The sequence below is a fragment of the Maylandia zebra genome, linkage group LG2 (assembly GCF_041146795.1).
Source record: "Maylandia zebra isolate NMK-2024a linkage group LG2, Mzebra_GT3a, whole genome shotgun sequence".
Classification (NCBI taxonomy): domain Eukaryota; kingdom Metazoa; phylum Chordata; class Actinopteri; order Cichliformes; family Cichlidae; genus Maylandia; species Maylandia zebra.
The window spans coordinates 41,618,279-41,645,791 of NC_135168.1; the positions used below are offsets into that span (position 1 = coordinate 41,618,279).

The 27,513-nt window shown below is 44.2% G+C and overlaps 1 protein-coding gene across 5 annotated transcripts in view; it reads right to left on the minus strand.

The window, feature by feature from the left end:
• The window catches only part of kcnip1a (Kv channel interacting protein 1 a), a 49,878-nt gene that overhangs the window by 10,931 nt on the left and 11,434 nt on the right, over window positions 1-27,513 (minus strand). Inside the window, exon 1 of one of the 5 annotated variants that reach the window (XM_012917587.4) lies at window positions 18,468-19,282. The exons of 3 other annotated variants lie outside the window; for them this stretch is intronic. In XM_012917587.4, coding sequence (XP_012773041.1) covers window positions 18,468-18,525 — 58 coding nt within the window. In that variant the 5' untranslated portion in view covers window positions 18,526-19,282. Of the gene's footprint in view, window positions 1-5,210; window positions 5,458-18,467; window positions 19,283-27,513 lie in introns of those variants that run through there. One more of the 5 variants, XM_004545440.5, reaches the window with a different exon arrangement.

A 27,513-nucleotide genomic window follows, 5' to 3' on the forward strand; every position in this document is an offset into this window, starting at 1 on the left:
GCACCAATACTGGGAATGAATAAGCATGTTTATGAATGTTTTTGGGTGTTACCGCCTTGAATTCAGTTGAGGAAATGTGGCGTGAGGAGAGGAGGAAGATGATGAAGTGGAAATGAGGGAGGAAACAGAAGTGGAAGAGGAAGAGAATGACATAGTGAGAAAGAGTTGATGAAAATATGCATTTACAAATACTAAATGGCCACAGATAGCTTGAAAGAGCTATTTACGAGTTATTTATGAGCTTTCACAAACTAGTGTCCTCTCCTGCGTATGTTTAATGGCTTAATTCTACATCTAAGTCTATGAAAATATATCAGTTTATTGCTAGATAAGATTGGTAGATACCTTTAACACACTATCGTCTAACACTTCACCGAGTGAAGCTGTCATAGGACAGGTATCAATCCATCACAGGGCTTCATATGATATTCAGTGAAATAATACTTTTGCATGGACAACCTACCATCAATCCTTTGAAGCCTCTAACTTCAACAATAACTAACAAACAGCTAACAGTTTCCATTTGGCATATGCTCACCATCTTTGTTTACGCTCACGTGCACACACCCACACACAGTTGGCAAGCTCCGCGCAGGCTGTTAGGAGTTTTTACTGATGCGCGAGAGGATGGAGACAGTGTGGAAAAAACAAAGACAGAGCAGCCTTGTACAAAGGTATTTTCTAATTCTACTAACTACAACTGTTCAATTTGGCACACATTTCTATTTGGGAATACAAAAAAAAATACAGCACTTTAACAATCCTGTCATTTTCATAAAAATCTGCCTAAATCAGTAAATATGATTTTTTATGATTTTTTAATATGATGTTTCTCAGAGAGAAAAACAGTTTAATACATTTAAGGAAGCAGAGGACTAATAGATTTTGAAGCAAAGAGGAACACGCTTCAAAAACAAAGTAACACACACAGACTTGCTAATTTCATACTAATTCTACTCTACTGTAGCTAATCCTCTTCATCCAAGCAGTGATTTATAAGGTACAGAGAAAATGAATGTGCTCAGTGAGAATTTCACAATCGACAACATTTTGGACACATCAATACACAGTCACAACATGTACTGAATTACAAAGCTATTATTGATTAGTTTTGAAGCATTACAAAACAATAAAATAGATAGTGCTACGCTGTGTTGAGCACATTGAATATTTGAAGTAATTGCTACAGTGTTCTTGTTTGGTTCCCGATCAAAGGAAAACACTGAGCTCGAGCATTATGCTGCTCCAGTAAAACAGAAAATGAGTTACTAGAAATAGACTGTGTACACGAGCTTGTGTGATCTTCTTCCTTGGTTAGCAGTTAAGATCCAAAGTTACTTTTAAGTTCATTTCACAATGTAAATTCATTATAACATGTCTACAGATGTAAACTAACATTGAATTTAGGAGATATCACCCAGTTCTACATATCTAATCCCAACTCATTGTCTTTACTCTACATAGAGTTCAAAACCTCATTGTGAGCCTTTGCGGGATTATTATCAAATGTAAAAGGAGTCTTCTGATTCAGGAAACCTCCTTTTAAACACATGAAAGTGCGTAGTGGTGGAATATATCTGGTCATATAACTTCTGTAAAGTTTTCATTGAACAGGTGAGGTCTAGAAACCTACATCATCCGTGTTCCACAACAAAATCTGCAAACTTAGCAGATAAAGAAAGCCTAAATAAACCCAACCTAGAAAGCAACCTCGAGAACTTCACTTCCATCTGCTGCATAACCTATTATAAACCGTGGTGTCTGACAGTGACCAACAGCCTGAGCCCATTTCTTTCAGAGCTTGTTCAGAATGTTAAGCGGTGGCCTGAGCTGCCAGCAAAGAAAGACTACCTGTCACTCTCCCCAACAAGCACTCTAACACAAAAAAAGCCCCTCTTACGTCTGTACACACCCTCTTCCTAAAGCCCATGGAGAGGATTTAATTCCTAACTTTCTCCTGACCACTCCTGCCTCTGGTATTTAATGCTGCGCTAATTTCTTCTGCATCTCTTCCTTTCTTCTGTTTCCCACTGATTCCTTCTTTCTCCTCCATTTCTTATCTCCCCCCCTCTGCCAAACTCTCCTCTCAGTCCGCCACTCTATCTATGCCATGCTCTCTCTTTCTTTCTAGTACCGTGTCCTGTAATCCTTGCCAGAAAGTATCTCATTTGCATAATCTGAATTAGCCTAATCTGTCATCCTGGCCGGCTAAAGAGGAGTTTCTCTTACCGGCCTCTGCATGGTGGAGCGTGCTTTCCAAGAAAGAGGCAATTTAAATAGCTGCAAGCAACAGTATAAACCCCGGAAAAGCTGAATATATAATCATGTTTCACGCAGTGAATTTAAACCCTCATTCTGAAACATATTGTTTTCCATAGTCAATATTCAAGTCATGGGACATAAGGCCAATCCTTTACTGGCTTTTCAGTGCTTCACTGAAGGTCCAGTGACTTGTTATATTTGGGGACACACACATAAACACAGAAAAATAAATGTATCCAGTCACATGGGCTAAAAACAAGGCAGAAATCCAGAGTTATTGACGAACAAAGCATTTAAGCACCCGTGTGTGTAAAACAACAAACACTCACACATATCACTGCTTGGATACTGACCTTCAGCCTGCTGAAGGAGGACTGTTTGGATTGCTAAAGTATGTTCAAACAGACACAGGAAAGTGTGTCACTTTTTTTTTTTGGCTACTGTTGATTATGTTTTCAAAGAGGGAGTTATAAATACGGCTCATTTAGACACACATAGCAGCACGCCAGTATTGATTTTTGAGTAAACATATGTCTAGACTCCGAATCTGCAGAACACACAAACACACACACACACAGGCAGAGACACACTGCTGGATGCCAAGAGGATGAGGATGATGAGATGACTTAATAAGCACTCACACCAGCTAATGGGAGTGTGGGTGATGCAGAGAGGGAGCAAATGAGAGAAAGAACAGCAGCATAAAAGTGAGAGGGGAGGAAAGGAGCGGTATGGAGCAGATTATGATGGTGGTGGCGGCATGCGAGAGTGTGGTGGGGAAAAATTAGAAGAAAGTAAGATGAAGAGGGACAAATGGGGGAGGGAGAAATGGGGGAAACAACTGGGAGTAGAAAAAGCAGTGGGAGGATGTGAAACTGAAAAAAAACATTAAGAGGAAGAGGTTCAGGGGCTGGTAGGGATGAAGCAACTAGCAAAACAAAAGAAAGATAAGAGGGAGAGAGAGATTGACAGAAAATAAAAGGATAGAGGGAGATTGAGACAACATTGCTGCAAGGAGTAAGTAAGGGAGGCAGTGAAAAATGGAAAATTCACCAGGGAGTGGAAAAAAATATGCCAGGTGAAAATTCTTCTGGAGAGATGAGTTGTCAGAGGCCACCACAACAGATGAGGAGGAAAACAGGCGCGAGCCTGCCAGACAAAACCATGCAGACAAGACAGTAGGAGAAAACTCCCACCAGAAAGAGCCTGTCAGAAAAAGGAAGAAAAAACAACTTGGCAGAAAATAAAGGAAGTTGAGAGAACAACACGCAGCCTTGATGAAAACAGACAGTCCAGACAGGCATGTAAATATTCAAGCAGGTGCAGGACACGAACGCGGCGAGGGTATTTTCTGTCATGACACAGGAGTGATGAGCTCATGCCCAGAAGATCAATCATGTAGAAATTTAATCTCACAATATTATAGCCATGCACTGTCCCCCATTTTCAGTGTTGCTGTCAGTGTTGTGAGGATAAGTTATCTGCAACACCAAAGAAAGAAACGGGCGCCTGCATGCATACAAGCCCCGCCGCACTAATCCCGCATAAAGCTAACATGTCAGAGTAGGAGAAAGATGCTGAAGTAACAACAGCTGAATTACACACAATTCTCTCCCCCTCCAACCCCAAATAGCTTCACAGCTCCACATCCCATTCTTTTTTATCTCTTCGCTGGGTATTTGTGGAGGTAAAAAGACTTGTTTTCATTTGCAGCAAGAGTCAGATTTCATGCGTTTCCACAACTTAAGTGCATCAACAATCAAAATAGCAACAAATTTACGCCTAGCTTTTTTTTGGTTTTGAACACCCTTAGGGAAAAGTGTTTGTCTGAGCTAGTGGTGGAGTGGAAGAGCTTATTCAAAAGATGAAGCCAGCCATATGCACTGATTTGGAAAAGGTCCTGCTTGGACAGAAAACTGATAACAGTCTGCCTTGACAAATAAGTTTAAATGACTATTAATAGGGGGTAGGGTTGGGGATTTTTTTTTTCCGTCTGGCACTGATCTCCTGCTCACTGTGCCCATTCATTGTAGTAGCCACATTAGATTTGTAAGACTTACATAAAAGAGGTTTACAGGATTTCTTTTTTAGAATGAGTAACGAGGGAGTAAAACATTTCTTACAGGCAACAGGTTTTCATACATCCCGCTTCTCGCTTCATCTGCAAATTTGCATCTCTCACTATCTGAGTCTCTTTCACGTGGCCTTGACTTACTTAGGAAAACCCCAATCTCATCAAAAAAAAACCCAAACCCCACCCCACCCACCCCAAACCCCACATCTTTTGTTGCCATGGTTACGGTGCTTCCAAGGTAACAGCAAGACAGAAAAGCAGTGTGTGAGCAGAGTGACAAATACCTTCGACATGTGTGTGTTTACCAGTGTCGAGGCTCGCGTCTGAGCATGCAGCCAGACAGACAGACAGAGCAGCACGCGTGCGCACGCACAGACCAAAAAAAAGAGAAAGAAAAAAAAAAGAGCCAGCTCTTAGATTCCTCCCTCGGTTTGCTGTGTCAAAAAAAGATAAGCTCAACAACAATCACCTGGGTGCACAGACACTGCCTGGCTGAAAGTTTGTTGTAGAATAAACAGATTCACTTTTTTGTTTCCACTGGGAACACCTGTTGGTCTCTACATTTCTTCCTTTCTCTCTCTCGACAAACCATCTGCTCCCCTTCTTTCACTGCATCTCAACTGAAATACCGGCAGTTATTAATCTTCGCTCTGCAGCTTTTTGTACCTGCGCTGTATACATTGTGCCGGAGTGAGCGTGTGTGTGAAAGCCACAACGACAACACACTGTCAAAAGTTTCACCGCCCGTATGCGTGCATCCATGCGCATGTGCCGATTAGAAAAAGAGAGAAAAAAACCCCACATTATGTTTGTGTGTTTTGTGTGTGTGAGTATGTCTATGCGTGCGTTCATGTTTGTGTGTGTATTCCCTCACCCCTGGATGGCCTCCTCTGCTTGGTCTGCATGGTCAACGTGCCCACCACAGCCCCCATGTTTGCCGCCGTCGTTGTGGAAACAAGTGCGTCTGTGTGTTGAAGTCTGTGTCTGTTCGTCACGTGTTTCAGCAGCTAGAACGCACACGCACGCACTCCCTCGCCCTCTTTCCTCCTCTCATCCTCTCCTCCTCTCTCTCCACCTCCTCTCTCAATGGCTGCTCTAGGCAGAAACCCTCCTTCCATCATCCCCTCTTTCATCCTTTCACACTTCATCTTGTGGCGCTCCTCCTCTCTTTCTCTCTCTCACTCTCGCCCCCTTTCTCCCCAAACTCCTTCACTCCCTCCCTCCCCTCCCTCCCTGCTCCTTGTTTTTCATTAGGGGCTGTAGTTGCCCTCCCTCTTTCCATTTCTCTCCCTCCCTCTCTCTCCATCTATCACCCTCCCACCCTCACAGCGAGGCAAGAGCCCGAGAGGAGCATCAGTGATTCAGTATGAAATCGCCAGGATGTTGATTCACTAAATTATAAATTAATATTAGTATACCCATTGACTTGTTGATGATAACGCCGCATGAATCGCTCTGAACAAAACAACAAACATGCCCTGTTACATCCGCACACGTAAACGCATCTGTTTCCTTCTAAAGGAGAACAAATATGCAAATAGATACTTGCTCAAACACTGACTGGAGAGGTAAATATGAATCATGGAGCGAAGGGGAAACACGTGAATGTGACGGGAATTACGAAGAGCCCTGAGCTTTGCTTCCTCAGCATTGCGATTTGTTCACGAAAAGGCCACTTTAGTCCATCAGCACCTCCGCTGACTTCATCCATCGCTCTTGTTAATCCATCCTTACCCACGAGCAGGATGGATAAAGGAATGGAAAGTGAGTGAATGAGTGAGGGAGCGTGTGTGTGGTGGCAGATTGGCTTCACGGGTCAGGAGAAACAGCTGAAAGTCATGGATGTGAGAAAAGAGAGAGATTAAAGTGAGAGGAGGCAAAGGATGAGAAGAGTGAGATATTTAATATGGCTCTAATAGAGGGATCAAGACGAGTGTCAGATAATATTGCAGGAGTGTGTGCTATTCCCTTTAAGAGCTGCACACACAAAGATGAAATCACATTTTAATTACAGACTAATCGATACAAACAAAGTAGACCACTCTAAGTGAGGGAAGTGTGAGAAGAACAGGAAGACAGTCACAGATGACAAACCAAATGTGCTGCACATGAAAGACTGAAGACTGTAAGCAGAAACGCCACTTTATGAAAATACTCAGTTAAAAGTAAAATTCCAAAGAGTAAATATAATTATGTACAGTTTTAAAGTGAAATCTTATTTACACTTTTTTATGGTCCTCGGTCTGTGACCCAGCATTTTAAGTTTAGAAGTTTCACTTTAGTTCTTTGATGTTTGACTCTTCGTTTGTGGTATTTTGGCGTTTCGTGGTATAGTTTGTTGGTGTTTCTTTTTTTACTTTCTCAGGCGAGTGGTTAGAGTTTTTTTGGATTCTATTCTTGTTTTAGTTTATTTTACATTCCCTGTGTTTTCTGTGTCTCGTGTTAAGTTTTACCTCCCAGTGTCTCCTCATCAGATTTAGTTCAGCTGTATGTTTCTCCTCAGGTGTCTCCACTCTAACCTCATCTCCTCTTGCGTATTTGAACCCTCAGTTTGTTTGTGTTCTTTGTTGTATCCTCCATCATGCTGTGTGCTCCCTTGGTCTGTGCTTCCCTGTGACTCAGAGGATTTGCTTTCCTGGCGCGAGCCCTGCCTCGTTTTTGTAATTTGTTTGAAAGGCTTCAGAATTAAAGCTGTTTTTTTTAGTTTCTTGTCTTGCGAGTCCTGCATTTGGATCTACCGACAAAGTCCCATCCAAAATGCCACAGTCACTCCATGGCTACTTTAAACCTGAAGTCTACAACTTTCTGCCAGGTGGTGCTGTGCTGGACTGCACTGCATTCATTAATGTGAAAACATTTTTTTTTCTCTTAAAAGTGTGTCCTTAATGTGCATATCTTTTGTTTCAGCCTACACAATTTACCATACATAAGGGATCTTTACACAATATCAGTTGATAGACTGGTCAAAGTGTAATCCACCTCGCGCCCAGTGTAAGGTTGGATAGCGTCTAACTCCACTGTGTAATCAGATTGAATCAAATTAGACAAACAGTTCAGAAAATACTTGAATGGATGGTTATTAAGCATCATGAGAAAGAGTAACTGTAAATTTTTGTCCCAGCTCAATCAGCAGCTCATGTGGAACTGCAGAGGAGGAGGTGAACAGTTTTATGTCCCAAGGAATCAATAATCTGTCACTGTTATCACCCATCTTTGCTGTGATAAAGATCCCTCACAAACAGATGTGCTTCTTAAGGAAACTTCGGAAGTCTTTTGCAGAACTTTTTTGTAGAACAGCTATAGAAAGCATCCTCACTAGCAACATCACACCCACCCCATCCCAGCCTGTTCACCCTACAGGCCATCTGGCAAGTGAGACAGAAGTTTTGTTATGCAACCGCGTTATATAATGATAATTAAAATGGATATTAAACTGGTGACATCAATCAATAAAATATCCAGTTATCATACCTGTCAAATGACTGTAGAAAGCAGAGGCTGCGAATCCTACATACAGCTCATACAGCTCTCGCGTAATCGTCCCTGTGCTTGTTGATGGCAAGAAATACAGGAATGAAGCTTCCACTAGGGCACGACATGTAAAACTTGCACTATTAGCTGGTTATGGTTTTCTTCTTCGTCTTCTTTGTCGATAAAATCTTTTTTTCCTTTCTCACTACATGGGGGGGGGGGGGGGGGGGGGGGGGGGGGAATATTGTTTAGTAGAGATGCAAATGTTTTTTTAGTAAACGATTTGGAAAATAGTCACAGTGTCCTTTTATATCAAGCCAGCAGTCCGTAGTAGTAATGCCTCCGCAAATGTGGCAGCAGCTTCAAAAACGGGGCACTTTTTTGCCTGCCGATGGTGAATAATGAACAAAGCGAGACTGTTAGGAAGCCATATGGGCAGATTTAGCAGAAAAGATTTAGTTTGGTGAGCAAAGGAAACTGCAATCTGCTTTTGTAAAAATGTGCTCATGAATGCGCTGATGCATTTTTTTTTCTTCACAACAGCTAGAAAGACAGAATGGACAGCAGTGGGGTGTAATGCTTTCACCCTGCCTACACACACATGGAAACACACATATGGTTACTCACACAAAGAGGCACACATATACACACACATACATTTTGCACATGCATCAAGCATGGGCAGAAAGACTGTCTGATCATAGGATGAGGTCTCTGTGGATGCTAGTGGCATCCAAATGACATGCAGTCAGCACAGTAGAGCATAATCATTTCCTGCCACACACACAAACTGCTCTTCCGCTTTGCTTGCCCTGCTATATAACTGACTGCCTGAATTGTGCCTATAGGATTTTACAGGCTATCAGAGTTATTCCCTTCTATCTTCACTGCAGCCTACTTCTTCTTTAGCCTTAAACTATGTCTATCCATCTCTCGACACCTCCTTTTCTATGAATTTGTCTTCCGGCGCACAGCCCTCGCCAGTACACCTATATCTTGCCATCTCTCCCCATAAATCTCTGCGCTTGTATCAGCCTAGTGTTTCTGTCGTTTCAAACAGTGTTCCCAGCTTGTTCCAATCTCAAATCTCCGTCCCTCCCTATCTCCCCGCGGTCTCTGACAGGCCTGTTTCCACACGTTGACAGAAACGTTTCTCCATCTAGTAATCATTTCAAAGTCTGTCTGTAGAGCAGAGAGAAAGGAGTGAAAGGTTGGAGTGTGTGTGATTGTTTTTATGCTTGTGTGTATAATATTGGTACAGAACTGCCTGGTGTTTCCCTGCAGGCATGTGAGTGAATGGCTGCAGACTGTTTTACAAGACCCCTGTCAGACTTTAAAGGAAAGATGATATGAGACAGAAGCGAGGAGAGAACAGCAAGAGCAGGAAGAGGTGTGTATATATATATATGTGTGTGTGTGTGTGTGTGTGTGTGTGTGTGTGTGTGTGTGTGTGTGTGTGTGTGTGTGTGTGTGACTCTTTCAAAAATGCATGTAAGGAGGAAGGAAAAAGCAGCAGAATTACAGATGGAAGCATATTTGGCAATAAAGGATGAAGAAGGAAAAAAAATCAGGAGGAAGAAGCATACCAGAAGAGCTTCCAGCGGGAGATTAGAGTGCGATGCAGAGAGAGAATGAAAGAGTAAGAAGTGGGTAACAAGAGCCAGGAGAGTGGGCGAGTGGTATTGCAAGAAAGAAAAGGCAGAGGAGAGCAAGTGGGACATGCAAACATCACATTTCCAGAGATGAGGACGGTGGAACAAAAGAAATTAGGGAAAAAACCAGGGGAGGGAAAATAAAACTCTGAAGATTTTGATTAAGATTCAAATGCTTTTGGAAGCTTTAGAAAATCAAGCGAATAAAGTCAAATCTGCACATTCAGACCCACCTCAGTGCTAACTTGCAGTGGGAAAAACCCCCCATAAAAACACCTGCTTCTCCACATGAAGGATTTATCCCAAGAGTTATAGATTATGAATCAATCATGGCAAACAAAGCTTTGGCAATTACTCATCAGGGGCATCGCGGCTTTGAACAGGGGACATGTCTATTAAGAAAAATCAATACTAATATCTATCGCTGTTGAAATGACTTCTCACACAGACGCTTCCCTGTATCTTTATTAGCAAATGCATCCTGAGTCTCTTACAGGCGCCCATCAAAGAATGGAAAAAAAGGGGATAATTAAAGGAGGCTCTGCAATTGATCTGTTTTTATCAAGGGAGAGGGGTAAAAGCAAGAAAAACAAGAGGGATGGAGGATGGTATGCAAACAAATGGAAAGCAAGGAGGAAGGATAGACATTAAAGAGAAGTAAAGCACAAAAGAGTGAGACAAAGCAGAAGATAAAATGTGAATGTGGCAGATGTTTAAAGAAGATTCAATGAAGAGAGAGAGAGAAAAGTGAGCAGAGGAAGTAGCTTAGTTGAGCTAAGTTGTTAGTCTTACAGCTAACTGGACTGACCTGGGATGTGAGGTCTTTGTAAACATGGCAAAGGAAGCAGGAATAGGAAGATATTCGTATTTGACATTGAGATGTTAGAGGAGATTTTTTAACCATCAGTGGAAAAAAAAAACAAGATTTGAGGTCAGTCTGGATGTGCAGCTAAAGCTGACAGCATTTCATTGATTAAAATAGATGACGGTCCATTAAGTGATTGATAGTTAATAGGGAAAGTACTCAATTTTAAACATGGTAGCTCGTGTTTATTTCTTGCCATCCTGAGTATATGAAGAATATGTATCAAATGCATGATAGCTGTGACTCACTAACCCGATTAGTATAAGGTCACTCTGAGGTACTTGCAGTTAGGGCATCCTGTCAGAAAGGATTTCATTTTACTTTACTTGCAGTTTGGTTATGTTCAGGCAAAAACAGGAGCAGCGTGACAGAAACGGTAGATACAGGCACGGATAAGAATGTCGGTGATTGTAACGATGTCCACCATATATTCTTTTCCTTGCAGAGTTTATTTCATCTAATAGGTAATTGATTCTTTTCATCTTATCTTAGTCTTGGCTTCTCACTGCAGTGCAGCTCTTTATTTCTCAGGGGTCGCAAAACAAACTCTGAGACATGGGTTCACTTGGTGACAGGCGGTCTGTTTGTAGTCTGTTTTTTCTCAATTCTCTGCTGTTCCACTTAAAATGTACAAGAGATTTGTATTTATGTTATTTTAACCCTGAAACAGTTTCATAGTGCACTTCATAATATCTGCACCAATACAAAAACACTTTCTGTAGCGCTTGGTCTGAAAGCGTATGTGCTAAATCTAATTTTGGATTCATTTGCAAAAAAGACGGAACACAAGGCGTTGCCTCTTTGCTCTGTACTTTTTACAAACTAGGCTCAGTGGACAGATTAAGTGCCTGTATTGCTACCAAGTGATGTCTGTTATCCACTGAAACCAGAGCAACTTTGATCTGAATATAAATTCACGTTCTTTTGGCATTAAATGCGACATTGGCAACATTTGCTACTCTCATTATACGAGTGCCATTTCAGCTGTCATATTAATTTAGCTCAAGTGATGTGCATCACTGCTGTCATATCTGTGCATACAGACTGAACCATATAGTCAGGACTAAGTAGCTATCTATATTCATCATCTCCATTTCTCTCATTGGTGCCGGTATTACAAAGGCCTGGAGGCAAGCACAAGGCTGAACGGTCTACAGAGATAAATTGCATGGAAAATATTGTTTATCTTTGAAGAACTATGCAAAGCATTTGCCTGCAAATATTATGCAAATGAATTATCCTTATATATACAGTGTGCTGATTTTTTCTTATATAATATAATGCCTGAATGTGGGTTTAATTTGGAACACCGACAAAGAATCTTCAATTACGGTCACATTTTTTTTTAAAAAGTGGAAAGCATGTTTGCTGCGAATATCTGCACGGCACAAACTTGAATGTAAAGAAATATGGGAGCTGAGGTTCTACGGCAGTATCGCAATCGCATCATTGCGCCTATAAACAACACACAGACACACATGTGCTTTGGGCATGAGATTAAGCAGAAAGCTGTTTTCGTGATGCCATGTGCCTAATAAAGCTCTTTTGCTGTCCTAATTGGCCCTTTTGGTCTACTTCTTTTGATGTCTGGGGATGAGAGAGAGAGGTGGAAACTATAAAGCCCATTAAAGATACAGAGATCCTCTCTTCTCAACCCTTTAGCCCTGCAGCAGATGGAAACGTTGAGCCAAACGCACTTGTTCTCCAGAAGACCCACATGCACAAACGCATTATATTTGCATGTATTCTACCGCCCCGAAACTAAAAGCCAACATGATTAGCAAAACTTCAAACAGCTGGAGTGATCTTAGAGTAGGACAAGGCTGTACTGTGCAAAACTCAGAACACAAAGAGATGCGAGGGTTCGAGAGAGCGAAAGAGGAAGGAACCAAGAGATAAACAGCAAAGCTGGACGAAAAGCCATAGATCAAGAAGGGAACTGTGTTGCGAATACAAAGGGAAGACTTGAAGGGACCAACACATGAAAGACAAAATGAGAAGGTGAAATGAGGTGAAAGTGTGCAAGACAAAGAGAGAGACAGGAAGAGAAAGAAAATTCACTTGACAAAGTGAGCGGGCATAGAGAACTGAAAGCAAAGGCAGAAACAAATGGAGCAAACAGAAACGGGAGATGAATCTGTTTGCAAAGGTGCAGCTTTTGTAGTTTATAACCGCTGGGAAATATTTCATAGGAAAAGAGTAGTTTGTGTACAAGCAATGGATAAATGTCTTTTTTTCCCCAGGTGAAAAAAGACACATACTGATAAATGCCTTAATCCCAGCCTATGGCTATATGAGCCAGTGAGGGCAATGGCTAATAACTCAGCCTTCAAGCTTCCCTTGTGGAACAGCTATGACTTTATGTAGGCCACAGCATTAGTTTGACTTCATTTAGAAACCCACACTGAAAGCAAAAGCACCCACTATAGTTGTGTAGTTTAGCAACTCGTTTTAATTCATTCCAGTCAATTCATCACCACAATATGTGCTGGATAGGACTGTAAATGGACTGCATTTATCTAGCTTTTTAAAACCAAAGTGCTTTACAGAGGGACTTTCATTCCCCATGCACAACACAGTCCTGGCAATGGGGAGCAAGCAAGCTTAATTTCTTTCTCAAGGGTACTTCAAAACAAACAGGAGGGGCTTGGGATCAAACCACCAACCCTGCAATTAATATCTAACCAGTTCTTCTTGTGGATACATGACTGCTGCAGAGCAATGAATTAATTATAGGCTACATTATCGAATGGGGCTTTCACTGCGCATCTCTAAGATAAATGCCAACATTAGTAACCCGTGTCCTCCTGAAAATAAACACAGTTTTGCAACCGGTTTTCCAAGTCAAAGGGTTTCGAGTCTCTTGTGCTTTGAGTCCTAAACTAATTTAATATTACAAATGTCATACTGAATTTTTAAAAATGTAATGGTGAGTATGTGTAGGAAATGATGTGAGTTTTCTGGGTTTTTGTCCACAGCATTATCTAAATGTGATCACTGGAGTTAACATCCGTTGTCACTTGCTGGCATGAACTGGATCCATCAAAAGTGGCAGAAAAATTTAGCTACAAGCAGCGATGAGGGAGCCGAGAAGTTAAGCAGGGTGCAGTCGCCATCGCAAATGAATTATGATAAAAGGGTAATGGGGAGTGCCGATAACAATAAGTCCCACGTCTATATGCCACACTTGGTGTCGACAAATCAAGGTTGCCAAACAGGAAGTGATGCCATTATGACATATTGACATGCCCTCAGTTTCTGTGTGGTGGGACATAGATAAATATAATAGTTTTTTACCCACTTTGCCACATATGGTCATATGGTTTACTGTATACAAGGTCATTGAACTCCAAAGTAATGGGTCCATTATGTTTCAGCTCCATATTTTTAATAATGGAATTTACTAGTGTAGCTTTCTACGATTCACAATTTAAAATAATTCTTGATATCTTATTTTGGGGCTCAGTTCACTTCTGTCTAAAATAAGCACCTCCTCTTTTAAGCCAAAGGTCTTCTGATTGGATGTGCCTTTCCAAACAGGATGTTTGAACAGCAAGTCGGTGGCATTTCTCTTAGTTAGAGCTGTGCATCTGTGATGACCATACTAAAGATATCTGCTCTCACTGACATCATACAGAAGCAAGAGTAGAAAAACATAGTCTGAAACAGACGAATTAAAACAGTCTGAAGCCAGAGTTATGGCTCACAGAGATCATTTGCAAATACACACAGCCATTTATTGTAAAGCTATGCATAGACATGCTAAAGAATAAAGGAAAAACCTAGCAGTCATTAGATTTTGATTAAATATAGTATAGTGTTGGCCAGGCTGTACCATTCTTCTGATCTCCCTTTGACGTCACTATACATTAGCAAGCAATTTTAGAAGGTCAATCTATCAAGCAAAAAAATAAGAGTGCCTTTTCTTGTTGCAGTGCTTTAATTACACCATATTTTTAAACAACCTCGGTGATCAATCTATGCACAAAGTCAGGCATCAATACATGAAACAGTTGCTGAGATGTGTTTGTTAACTTTGGCTCCTGATTTCAAATGGACCTAACAAACCAAAAATCCATGTGATAACATTTGTGGAGTTTGCACTGTAAAAAACATCTTTATCTATTTATTTATTTTTACTTATATGTAAACACCTACTAGGATAAGATTTCTTTTAATTCAGATGAAAACTAAGTGACATATTACTATACTATTATTTATTTAATAAAAATTAAGTTAAAGCAGTGTGTGGGAAAAACTGAGTACACCTATGACTGTACACTGTTGACTGAACCAGAGCTTGTTTAACAACCTTTAGGAGCAATAACTTTTTTTAAACAATTGTTTCTTGTACGACTTCAACAGTCTCTCACATCATTTGAGAGACTGCCAAACATTTTCAATTTTTTCAGCCATTCTTTTGTAGATTTGCTAATAGTCATGTTACATGACCCAATTTGGGCCAAGCCTTAGCTAACGGCCTTACACTTGACAAGGACTTCAACTCAGTGACTGCAAGGTGCTGCAAAACAAGCCCAAATCATCAGCCCTCCAACACCGTGCTTGACAGCTGGTACGAGGTGTTTGTTTTTTCACAAACATTGCACTGTGCATTTTGGCCAAACTCTTCTACTTCAGTTGTATCTGTCCAAAGGATATTGTTCCTGAAATCTTTTGGTTTGCTCAGAAGTAGCTTTGCAATACTACTACGTATGTTTTTTTTTTTATTAGAGCGAAGAGGCTTTCTCCTGGCAACCCTTCTAAAGAAGGCATACTTGTTCAGACTTTTTGCAATTGTACCATCATGAATTTTAGCATTTATCACTTTCAATTTCTCTGGGTATTGCACAGTCTGACCTTGGGGTGAATTTGCTGGGATGTCTAGTTTGGAAAGACTAGCACCTACGGATGGAAATTGATAAGAATATAGCGATTACGATTCCATTATCAATATCACTTATTGATTCGATTCCTTATTGATTCTCACCAGCTTCGCTTTGAGAGTCACCACTATGACCATCACCATCTGGTCAGATGTTTGCGCCTGTTGGAGGTATTTCCCCTCTTTGTTGTGATTGGTCTTAGGGTCATTAGTCAAATAAGTAATTATTATACAGGACACTTTGTTTAAAGTAATGCATTCGAGTTTTTAATTGCTCCTTCTACTACTCGTTACATTACTTTCATGTCATTCTGTAAAATGACCTGAAATGCATTGTCTCACAATTACAGTTTCACAATATAAAGCTCTGGCTAATGTCTTACACACCAACACAAATCCCTGTCCTAATGAGGACACACATATAATCTTCATCTTATATTACACAAAGCCTCTCAGTAGAACAAAAAGTTAACAGCACAAAGAAAAGATGAAAACCAGCACGAGGAGACTTTTAAGTGATCGTCATAGTGATTCTATTAAAGAAAGATAGAAACTGGCTGGAGTCTGACTGCTCATCAGTTTGTTACCTGTTGAAATTCAGGGTCTGGCTGCTGGGCTGGGGTCGGCATTCACTCAGCTTTCACTCTGGGTTCTTGGCTAGCTTAGCATTAGCATGCTATCTGTGCAGATGCTTGCAAAGAGCAAAGTTGCGTTAGCAGCATAATGAAGCTGTTTCTGTCCTTGATGCAGTTAGCACTTTACCATTACACTTGTTTTTATGGGCAAAAAAATACTAAATAAAATAAAATAATAGTAATGTCCATATCCACGCTGTAGACTGTGTCACTGTTTTCCTCCTCCACACACAAACTGAAATCTTGTAGTGCAAGAACTGATAAGTGAGATTGATAGGAAGGCAGACTAACAATTCCAATAGAACTAGACTACTGGGAACCAGTTCTTAATTCCCATCCCTACTGGCGTCTGTCTTAAATGTTTTCCACTTGTAAGTAGTCTTTCCTCACTGTAGAAAGATGGACTTTAACTTTGTTTGGAAATGGCCTTATAACCTTTCCCAGATTGATGGGCAGCAGCAATTGCTTCTCTCAGATTATTGCTGATATCTTTCATTCTTGGTATTGTGTTAACACACACCTGAATGCACCAGACCTGTGCACTGCTTTTATAGATGTGATCAAACTTGGTAATGATCAGTTAATCAAGAACATTTGGTTGGCATTGCCGAACAGCTGAGTTTTGACTTTGTTGTTGTTAAACATATAATAAGACCAGATAAAGGTCAGATTTTCCTGATACGAAAACCTTAAAACTGAAAGATGGTGTCCTTTCTTTTTAACATAACTGCATCTTTATCTTTGGCTTGTTTTTGGCGTTTGAGAGCTCAAGATACAGATGTAAGATCGAGGTTCTGTTCCCAGTCAGTGGGGCAGACTTTGCAGCTTTTTAGTCTATGGTTCAAGGGGCTAATACAGACTTCCTGGTCCTCCAAAATAATACAAAATAAAGATAAAATTACTAGTTCATAACATTATTCCCCTCAGTCAGCAATGGCAACGGTTAATACTAAGAGAAGTGAGTTGCTGAAAAGTATTGTTTCTGATTTTGTCCTGTCAATTTAACAGCTTCCTTAAATCCACATCTATAATTTTCATCTAAAGTTTGAATCCTCAGCTAGTTAACTTTAAGTCCTTCTCAGCTGGCCATTGCCTCATGTTGAGTTGTGATCAAGGGTGGGTCAACCTTCCATGCAAAATGAATCCTGGCCTGCTTTCATTAGGGCACTTTTTTTTTATCACTGCAGCAGATGGCGAAACACACACGTTCAGTGACACACACATTGCAGCCCCCTGAGAAGCAACCTCGCCTCCTCTCTCAACTTTTCTCAATTTTTTCTCTCCCACTTTTACTCATCTATCACTTCCGCCTCACACCCTAACAGTGGAAACTTCAAAGTGGCTGCTATTTAGAGGTTACCCTACATCCTGGTTGCTTTGTAAGCATTGTTGCCTTCCCTAACGAGTAAATGGGCTGCGTTTGAAATGGAAGTAGCTACCACGAACACAAAGTATCTGACACGCATGTTCATACTGTGGACTGCAGAAAACAACCAACCTAAAAATGTGCCTTGAGTATCTCTTTAGCACATATCGACTGAGAGCTGTTTCCACGCAGGAAAATGAGGTGCAGGTCAGGCACTGAAATAAACAACCCACGCAGCATGCTATATATGTTTGTATTTCAGGAGCCCATTTATGGGGTCTCTAAGGACTTTTCTCAGCTCTTCTTTGTCTGACTGCACTGTTGGACAGGGAAAACACTGAGAATATAGAGCTGGAAGGCATTTTCCCGAGGGACATTCACAGCATATAATTTACATCATTTACATCACCTCCGGTGTTTTTTTCTTTCTTTTGTCACAGCATATGCAACATGCAGACAGTTTTGCATGATCTCACTCCAGTTAATGATCCAATTAGAGATTTCTGAATTTTATCCCTCTGTTTTCCTCGTCGAGATGTGATTTGGCTCCCGATTTTCCAACCTCTGCTGTGTGTATTTGAGATGCAGCGCTGTGTCTGTCAGCGATAGCCATCAAGGTTTAAGGTCAACAGATGCAGGACAGACCACGGCCAAAAGCTGATGGATTACAACGCTTTGATTTACGGCACAATACCACAGCCACCACACACACAAAATGCACGATTCTTCACACACGCCTACATTTTCAGCAGTCAATTAGGTGCATAAATATTTTCTGTGGACAAAGAATACACATACATACTGGGTACAGCATGCATGTGTCAAGTGTCAGCACCTGTCAAACAGTAGCGTGGCAGGAAAGAGAGTGGGCTGGTTTGGAAAGCAGACAGGGGTAAATACCATCACCTATTATAGACATGCCCAATGGCACAGTTGCGCGCACACATGCACACACACGGACACATGTATATTGTTAAATCCACAGTTCAAACAGAGGACAGGTGGCCTGGAGCACTCTAAAGCAACAGTGAATAACAATTTCTCTTTTTTATACAACTTCTTATTGCAGCTTACAGCACATTCATCTTAATACCATAATGCACTTCTTGTGCCATATTCACCACTCTGAGCAAACATATATGACTCCATCACTAAAGCACAATGACGCAACATGATGGATGCTGCTCACAGTAACATGCAAATCCTCACATTCAGGATTCAAACGTGTTCAGTGTGTGCATTTCAAATACAAATTCTTACCTTTGTGGTAGGACACTTGCTTGGATTGCATGGAAAAGGTTCCCATCACAAGACCCATGTTGACTTCTGGCTGCTGGAAGATTGTGCGTGCTGGCGTAAGTGAGTGTGTTTATGAGCGCGCGCTGGTCTGCCTGCCTATGATCAAGGTGTGCTAGTAAGTATGCGTACAGTAGGTGAGCGTAAATTTGTGATTAAGTTAGTCCATCAGCCAGCTGTATGTGTAGAAGTACAGATATCACTTCTCATGCTGCCTCACACCCACACAGCTCTGCCGCTTCTGCTCGAGGGTGTGTGTGAGAGAGAGAGTGTGAGTGAGAGGAGAGACAGTGGGAGAGACAGAGAGAGAGTATGCGTGTGTGTGTTTCTATGTATGCGTGTGTAAATGAAATAAGCGGCACACATCCACTCTCAGGCTGCCTTTGTCTACCCTGCCACTGAAGCTGTCTATTTTACATCCCTTCTATCTCTTTGTCCACCAGTCCCCAGTCACCAGACTGTCATCCCATCAATTCCTCTGTGCCTCTTCATGTATCTGCCTCTATGTCTCTGCTTCTCCCTGCTCCCGTTTTCTCTCCCATTCGTCTGAGTCGCTCTGTGTCTTTGTCTGTCTGGTGGGGAATGGGGAATTGCACACTGTTGCACAGGAAAAGGCAGAGACAGAGACGGGAGAGATGGGGCAAGAGAGGAGGACAAAACTCAAGAGAGGGCAAGCGAGAGGAGGAAGAAGAGATGAGGAAATTAGGAGAAGAAAGAGGAGAGGGTGAGGAGAAGAGGAAGAGGAGACAGAGACAAATCAGGAGGATTCACAAACGGCAGGGGAGGCAAAGTGAGGAGGCGAGAGGGTGGGAGGGGAAGACCGTGAAAGAAAGAGATGGAGTGAGATGAGGAGTGCAAGAGGTGAGGGGAGATAAGGGAGGAATAGACTGATCCGTGCCCCCCTTTGCTATTCAGCAGGCAAACAGTCTGAGTGTGGAGAGTGCATTCGCTGCTTTATCTCTACATGCACAAGTGTGGCAGGTGGTGTGTGTGTGTGTGTATGCGATTGTGTGCGTGTAATTATTCTGCTCGCGGGTGGGTCATGGACAAAACCCTCTACGTGTGGCACAGCTACGTCCTCAGAAACGCTGCCTCGCATTTGTCAGCGACTGCATCGACATGCTGTATCAGACATGTTTTTGTGCTCAAGTCTCCTGATGAACTCATCAACTACACACACACACACACACAGAGGCCACACACCATCTACAACAATACACCCAGGAGAGCGATGCCAGTCTGCAACACAGTCCAACTCATACATGCACTCCTTACTCCCATCAGTCACGCTTAACCCCTTGGTGCCCTCTGTGTTACACCGGTTGTTCAGATTGGCAGGCTGCGCTGATGCCACTGATGGCAGCCCTTATTGAAATTCCTCACATGGCTTTAGTTAAGAAAACAATTTACAGCTGAGCCATCGCTGTGGTTGAGCTGAGGCCATCAAGGCCAATGATAAAGTCATTAGGGCATGGCATTCATTAAAGGCTAGCTGCAGTAGCCTGTATGCTCAGGATCAATGCAGAGTAAAATAAGAGAGGGAAGAAGGCAGTGCAAGAGACTGAGAAAAAGAAAATTAAGAACAGGGTAGTGAAAGGTGGATAGACAAAGAAAGTGAGAAAAATGAGCACTGCAGGGCAGGAGTATGTGTGTGCGTGAGTGAGTGCGTTCAATGGTGAGAGACATTTTTTGGGTATGCAAGAGCTCACACCTCCCCTATCCCTTTTCTATCTCTGCAGAAAGGAGGAGATCATACGTGATTCTCTTATCAAAATCAAACACTAAAGAGGAAAAAACATTTTGCACATGCGTGCACGCATACGCACAAACGCTGACAAACACTCAGTGCTTACAGCAAGTAAGAGCGGCAATAAATCAACACAGAGAAGCAGGTCTTTGAGTACACACTACAGCAATGACACAAAGACATGCTGATTAAATTCTGAAAGCCCGGCTGAATAGGCGAGATAAGGGAGCGTGATTTGCTGTAGTGATGATGTTTAACTTCAGTGAAGGGGTTACATACACATCCATCAATAGAGAGAAAAGCCTTCGGTTGATCAAACACTTTGAAAACCCAGTGGATAAACTGAAAAAGCTCACAGGGGGAACGCTGAAAAACGTGTTGTTTTGATCAGTCTCTGCAAAGCTGACATTTTCCAAATACCAAGTTTTCAAACAACACAGGCTGAAGAAAACAAGCTGCAATTACAGAATAGAATAGAAAGTCAATTCTTAACCTTGAAAATAGCTGAAAAACCTTGGGCAAAAGCCCCTCAAGCCTAAAGAAGATGATACTTTTTAGTCTGTAAAGACCTCCAAAGCAGTTACTCAGTGGATCTTGTCATGATCTCTGTTGTGTGCCTTTTACTTGTTTTTGTATATATTTATTTTGATTGTATATAGTTCTCCTGTTTGTTATTTATTCCTGCTGTCTTACTTTTCGTATTTTATTCCAGAACAGTTAGTGTGGAACACCCACAAGACATGTATAATCAAAATAAAGGACTATTCTATTCTATTGTATTCTATTCTATTCTATAGCAGTGAGAATGGTTTGTCCTCTGGAAAAAAAAGCCTGAACAAAAGTTTCTCAAAAATCTTTGAATTCCAAAACCCAGAAACAGTGAGAACATCTGCACAGGAAAAGCTGCAGCATCAATCACTTCTCCAATGACGCAAACGCCTCCATGTACATGTTCAACTCAGCTCAGAACTTAAAGAGTTATGACTCCTGTCTGTTGGAAACAAAGACAATATTGCACTGTTTCGGAACAGTCCACAGATGGGAGATGGATCATCGAACTGCTGGACTTGCCTGCCGCTGGCTTCCTTTTTGTAGCAACCAGCAGCAACTATAAGCCATCTGTACCCAGCAATATTTTCAGTGCTATTATAAAATAGTATATTTTTTTCTACATTGTCCTTTGAAATCAGTTTGGAAAGCTCCAATGAAAGTGCATAAGTGTCAGAGGGTCTGGGCAAATCTTGTGTTTATTTTCAGGTTGTTTTGAGTGTGGAGGTTTGATTTTTAAACCTCAGAACACCAACACTAAGTGTTGCCTTCATTCAGTCACACTAGAGTAAAACTAGGACAGACATCTCCATGCAGCCAGGGAAAATTAGTGGTTTCCCAGTGATTGCATTGAGTTTTTTTGCATTTGGAGATTGGAAGTAGTTGAGGTGACTAAACTTGGCAGTCAGAAACTTAGCATGCAGCAGTCTCAATTCGTGGGTAACAACTGGCAATTGCAAGGTGACGGTAGAGGTCGCCTGGTGAAAGCCAACCTGTCTCCAAGCAATTGTGTCACAGTCTGGCGAGGGCAGACTGTATGAATTGAAAAAGGACCCAAAACGCAGACGCCAAGGAACAGGGAACAGAACTTGAAATGTTAACAAAAGGCGAGCCGTTTAATAAGGCTAGTAGAAGAGGTACAAACAAAGGGCAAGGCAAACTGAAGCAAAATTAACACAAACCTAAACTGGGGAATCTAAACAAGCAATAAGAAAAACCTAGGCAAGAAACTTGGAAGCATGGCATGGGAAACATGGCGTGGACAACAGACGACCTGACAATCACACACTGAAAACAGAGGACTTAAATACACAGGAGGTGATTAGGGGAAGTGGGAACACATGGAGGAACAGCTGAGGGTAATAAAGCAGGACGAGGCAAGGGAAGCAAAACTAGAAACACTCACATGAGACATGGACCTTCAAAGTAAAACAGGAAACACACTGACTGAATTCTAAACATGCAAACTTAACAGCAACTGGGGAGACAGAATATAGGAACCTGAAATATGGTACAAAACCATCACAGTGGACATAACATGGAACACAGGGAAGCCATATGACGAAGCCAAAGAGCAAAACCTAAGATAACCATAACTGAGATCTAGGGAAACACGAAACAGTACCACAAAGGACTCAAAACATAATCCATAATATAAAAACACGAGATCTCTCCAAAATGAAACAGGAACATGAGAGGCAGACATAACAACATAAGACAACAGACATGAAACACACGAAGGGCAAGGGAGATTTGTCATGGTCCTGGGCCATGTGGGCCCAGTATTCTTAGTTTTCATGTATTTTTGTATTTTGTTCCTTGTTTAGGCCATGTTTTCTGAGTTGCCCTGTTGTGTTGTTCCCTAAGTGTTTTCCCTTCATGGCTCTCTCCCCCCTGTGTGCCCTCTATGTATTTGTGAGCCCTCGTCTCCCTTTGTGCTTTGTTCTGTGTTTTCCCCAGCCCGTTATGTCTGCGTTCTCCCCGTGCTCTCTCCCCTCCTGTTTGAACCTCTGTGTACGTCCTGCTTTACCTTGCCCATCTCCCATCAGTGTTACGTTCACTCCTGCCGTATCTTGTTATGATTATCAGTGTCACCTGTGTTCCCCGTGTGCATCCACTTCCCCTGATCATCCCTCATGTGTATTTAGTCTCTGTGTTTCATGTAGCCTGTGTCGCGTCGTCTGTGTTGTCTCCCCTACCCCTTGTCGTAGTATCCCAGCCATAGTTTGCATTTTGCTGTCTAAATCTCATTAGAGTCATAGTTTCCCAGTCTATGTTCAGGTTTTCCCTCAGTTACTTTGTTGTTCTTTTCTATGAGTTTTTCAGCCATAATAAAAGGCTCGTTTTTGTTGGAATCCACTCCTGCATCCTCGTTTGTGTTCGCACCTGGGTCCACCACACACCTTTCCGCACGGTCTGCCTCCGCAGACCTTGACAGTACGACGCGACCAGTATGGACCCAGCGACACAGAGAAGGGAGGTCGTTCAGACAGTGGAAGCGCTATGCTGTCAGTGGATGCAGCGTTCCGGGGAGGAGGATACGGAGGAGTTGCTTCACCCATTGCGGGTGAGCGTAACCGTGTTCCCCTGGCTGTGGGAGGCGCTACCCCCCCTGATTTCTGATTACCTCCGCACCATCCTCCAACCCCGTCCTCAGGAGCAGGCGCCCAGCGCACGGGCCGCGTCACCACCGTTCCGCTGTCACGCAACTTCCCCATCACCGCCTCCACCATCTTGCGGCTCCGGGGTGATTAAAGTTGGCTCACTGAGACTCGGACGCAACCTGGGGTCGCTACCATCCATGCCTTCGTACACGAGCCGCTCACCCTCGCCGTTTCGCTCGGACTTCGCTTCTCCAGCCTCCTTTCTGGCACGGATGTGGTCGGAGGATGAGGAGCCAGCCGTCACAGCTATCAATGTTGTGTCAACAGCCGCTGCTAGGAGGAAGCGGCGCCTTCGTCGCCGCCGCACGTCAGCGCAGCCAGAGTCCGGGGTGTCGCCAGAGCAGTCGCCTGGGCCGGAACCGCTGGCCGAAGCCGCCTCCGAGTCCGTGTCAGCAGTGATTTTCGGCTCTGAGGAGATGTCCCCACAAATCACTGCCCGGGACATCGCGGAACGGGAGCAGGTGGTTCTCGCGGAGCTGGAGGAGAAGCTCCGGTGGAAGCCGTGGCTGACCCCCGACTGTGAGCAAGTCTTTCGGGGAACGCGCCTCGCTCTCGGGGGTCCCCGGAGTTGCCAGGGACTTCCACCGCTCACCCCGCCCGCTTCCACGGATAGAAAGAAGCGGCACTCTTGCCGCCGGCGCTCTGAGCCCCTCTCAGTTCAGTTAGCTCCCTCGCAGCCACCCTCAGTTCAGTTAGCTCCCTCGCAGCCACCCTCAGTTCAGTTAGCTCCCTCGCAGCCACCCTCAGTTCAGTTAGCTCCCTCGCAGCCACCCTCAGTTCAGTTAGCTCCCTCGCAGCCACCCTCAGTTCAGTTAGCTCCCTCGCAGCCACCCTCCGTTCAGTTAGCACTCTCGCAGCCACCCTCAGTTCAGTTAGCTCCCTCGCAGCCACCCTCAGTTCAGTTAGCTCCCTCGCAGCCACCCTCAGTTCAGTTAGCTCCCTCGCAGCCACCCTCAGTTCAGTTAGCTCCAGTGCCGCCCGTAGCGCAGGCCCCAGTAGCTCCAGTGCCGCCCGTAGCGCAGGCCCCAGTAGCTCCAGTGCCGCCCGTAGCGCAGGCCCCAGTAGCTCCTGTAGCCCAGTCCCCGATAGCAGTACGGTCCGCTGGTCAGCTTCACATTCAGCCAGGGGTCTCAAATCTCTCTGGCTCTGCATCAGCTCCTGCTGGGAGCTCGGATGAGCTCATCCAGGACTCCGCGGCTCCCACGCCGCCATCTACCTCGTCAGCTGGAGGGTCCGAGGGGCCCGTCCAGCCACCTGTCTCCGCTGGAGGGCCCGGGGAGCCCATCCAGCCACCTGTCTCCGCTGGAGGGTCCGAGGGGCCCGTTCAGCCTCACGCCTCGTCTGCTGGAGGGCCCGAGGAGCCCATCCAGCCACCTGTCTCCGCTGGAGGGTCCGAGGGGCCCGTTCAGCCTCAAGCCTCGTCAGCTGGAGGGTCCGAGGGGCCCGTTCAGCCTCCTGTCTCCGCTGGAGGGTCCGAGGGGCCCGTTCAGCAACCTTCCTCGTCAGCTGGGGGTTCTGGAGAACCGCACCAGCCTCATGCCACGTCAGCTGGAGGGCCCGAGGGGCCCGTTCAGCCTTCTGTCTCCGCTGGAGGGTCCGAGGGGCCCGTTCAGCCTCCTGTCTCAACTGGAGGGTCCGAGGGGCCCGTTCAGCAACCTTCCTCGTCAGCTGGGGGTTCGGGAGAACCGCACCAGCCTCATGCCACGTCAGCTGGAGGGCCCGAGGAGCCCGTCCAGCACCATGCCACATCAGCTGGAGGGCCCGAGGAGCCCATCCAGCCACCTTCTGCTACGCCTGGTCCAGCCTGTGCTTCGTCAGCTGCAGCCTCAGAGCCTTCGTCAGCTGCAGCCTCAGAGCCTTCGTCAGCTGCAGCCTCAGAGCCTTCGTCAGCTGCAGCCTCAGAGCCTTCGCCTGGTCCAGCCTCAGAGCCTTCGCCTGGTCCAGCCTCAGAGCCTTCGCCTGGTCCAGCCTCAGAGCCTTCGCCTGGTCCAGCCTCCGAGCCTTCAGCCTCGTCTGCCGCGGCTTCGGCCTGTGCTTCGTCTGGTCCTGTGCCCACCGGGCCATGGCCAGCACGCCTGACACTGGAGAGCCGCCGCTGCCTTCCGCGCGGCCGGCCCCCTGAACTGCTCCGTCTCCTTCGCCGCCGCCGCTGCCTTCCGCGCGGCCGGCCCCCTGAACTGCTCCGTCGTCTCCTCCGCCGCCGCCGCTGCCTTCCGCGCGGCCGGCCTCCTGAACTGCTCCGTCTCCTTCGCCGCCGCCGCTGCCTTCCGCGCGGCCGGCCTCCGGACCAGCTCTGCCACCTGTGCCACCCGCCTGGTCGGCCCCCCGACCGTGTGACCCGTGAACTCTGGTGCCTGTGGGCTCTGGGTCGGCCCCCTGAACTTTGTTTTGACTGTGGTCATGTGCTCCCGTGTTTTCTGTTGTTTATTTTGTTTCCCGTTCTGGTCCCTCCGTCCTGGTCCCCCGCCTCCCGCCCTGGGTGGGTTGTTTTCTGTTTTTGTTTTTGTTTCTCGGGTTTGGGCTGTCGGGAGCCAGCCCTTTAGGGGGGGGTGGTGTCATGGTCCTGGGCCATGTGGGCCCAGTATTCTTAGTTTTCATGTATTTTTGTATTTTGTTCCTTGTTTAGGCCATGTTTTCTGAGTTGCCCTGTTGTGTTGTTCCCTAAGTGTTTTCCCTTCATGGCTCTCTCCCCCCTGTGTGCCCTCTATGTATTTGTGAGCCCTCGTCTCCCTTTGTGCTTTGTTCTGTGTTTTCCCCAGCCCGTTATGTCTGCGTTCTCCCCGTGCTCTCTCCCCTCCTGTTTGAACCTCTGTGTACGTCCTGCTTTACCTTGCCCATCTCCCATCAGTGTTACGTTCACTCCTGCCGTATCTTGTTATGATTATCAGTGTCACCTGTGTTCCCCGTGTGCATCCACTTCCCCTGATCATCCCTCATGTGTATTTAGTCTCTGTGTTTCATGTAGCCTGTGTCGCGTCGTCTGTGTTGTCTCCCCTACCCCTTGTCGTAGTATCCCAGCCATAGTTTGCATTTTGCTGTCTAAATCTCATTAGAGTCATAGTTTCCCAGTCTATGTTCAGGTTTTCCCTCAGTTACTTTGTTGTTCTTTTCTATGAGTTTTTCAGCCATAATAAAAGGCTCGTTTTTGTTGGAATCCACTCCTGCATCCTCGTTTGTGTTCGCACCTGGGTCCACCACACACCTTTCCGCACGGTCTGCCTCCGCAGACCTTGACAAGATTTAACATAGTTGGAACACGAGGGGGAAATAATAAGAACTAGAAACACTTAGGCATGATAACAAATAAACTTAGGAAACCTGATAAGCTTAAACATACACTATGAACATCAAAAGAACTGAAACTCAAAACACTGGGTCATAAGACCCAGGACCGTGACAAATTGTGGTCCAACTTGGACCACTATGAGCACTCTCACACAGATTAGCAAAGGTCTGCATATAACTGAAGCCTGATTTGATGTGATGTGACTTTGTAGGGACTTGACTCAATAAGATTGTTCAACTACTCATCTCAAGTAACTAAGTGGCTGTGTTTTGTTGATATTCCTATGTAAAAGCAAGGTTGCTAAGGACCTATGTCATTTTGCAGTCATGTCACCATCGTGCAGCACTTTAAATGAAGAAAGTGAAGAAATACTGGGCTCAGACAGCATCAGCCAATTGTGAACAGCTGCCCAAAAGAGGTCATGACATCGATTGGACAGGGGTTAAAGTCATCAACCAGGCGTCAGCACGTTAAATGGTGGCAGAAAAATAATGACATTTACTTTCACAGTCAGAGTGGTCGCTGTCACAGTTATTGTAACCACTTGACAGTTATTCCTGAGGCAATGCGATGACAATTGTACATCTACCATTTCTCAATACGACAGTAGCATTGTGGAAAATGAAACAAAAAAAAATACAATGTTTGTTTTGGAGAATGAGAAAAGAGTTTCAGATCCATCAATTATATATGACTGCCTCCAGAAACTACAAAAACAGCTCTCTGATTTTACATAGGTAGAATTAAAGTCTGGTTATGTTAAGC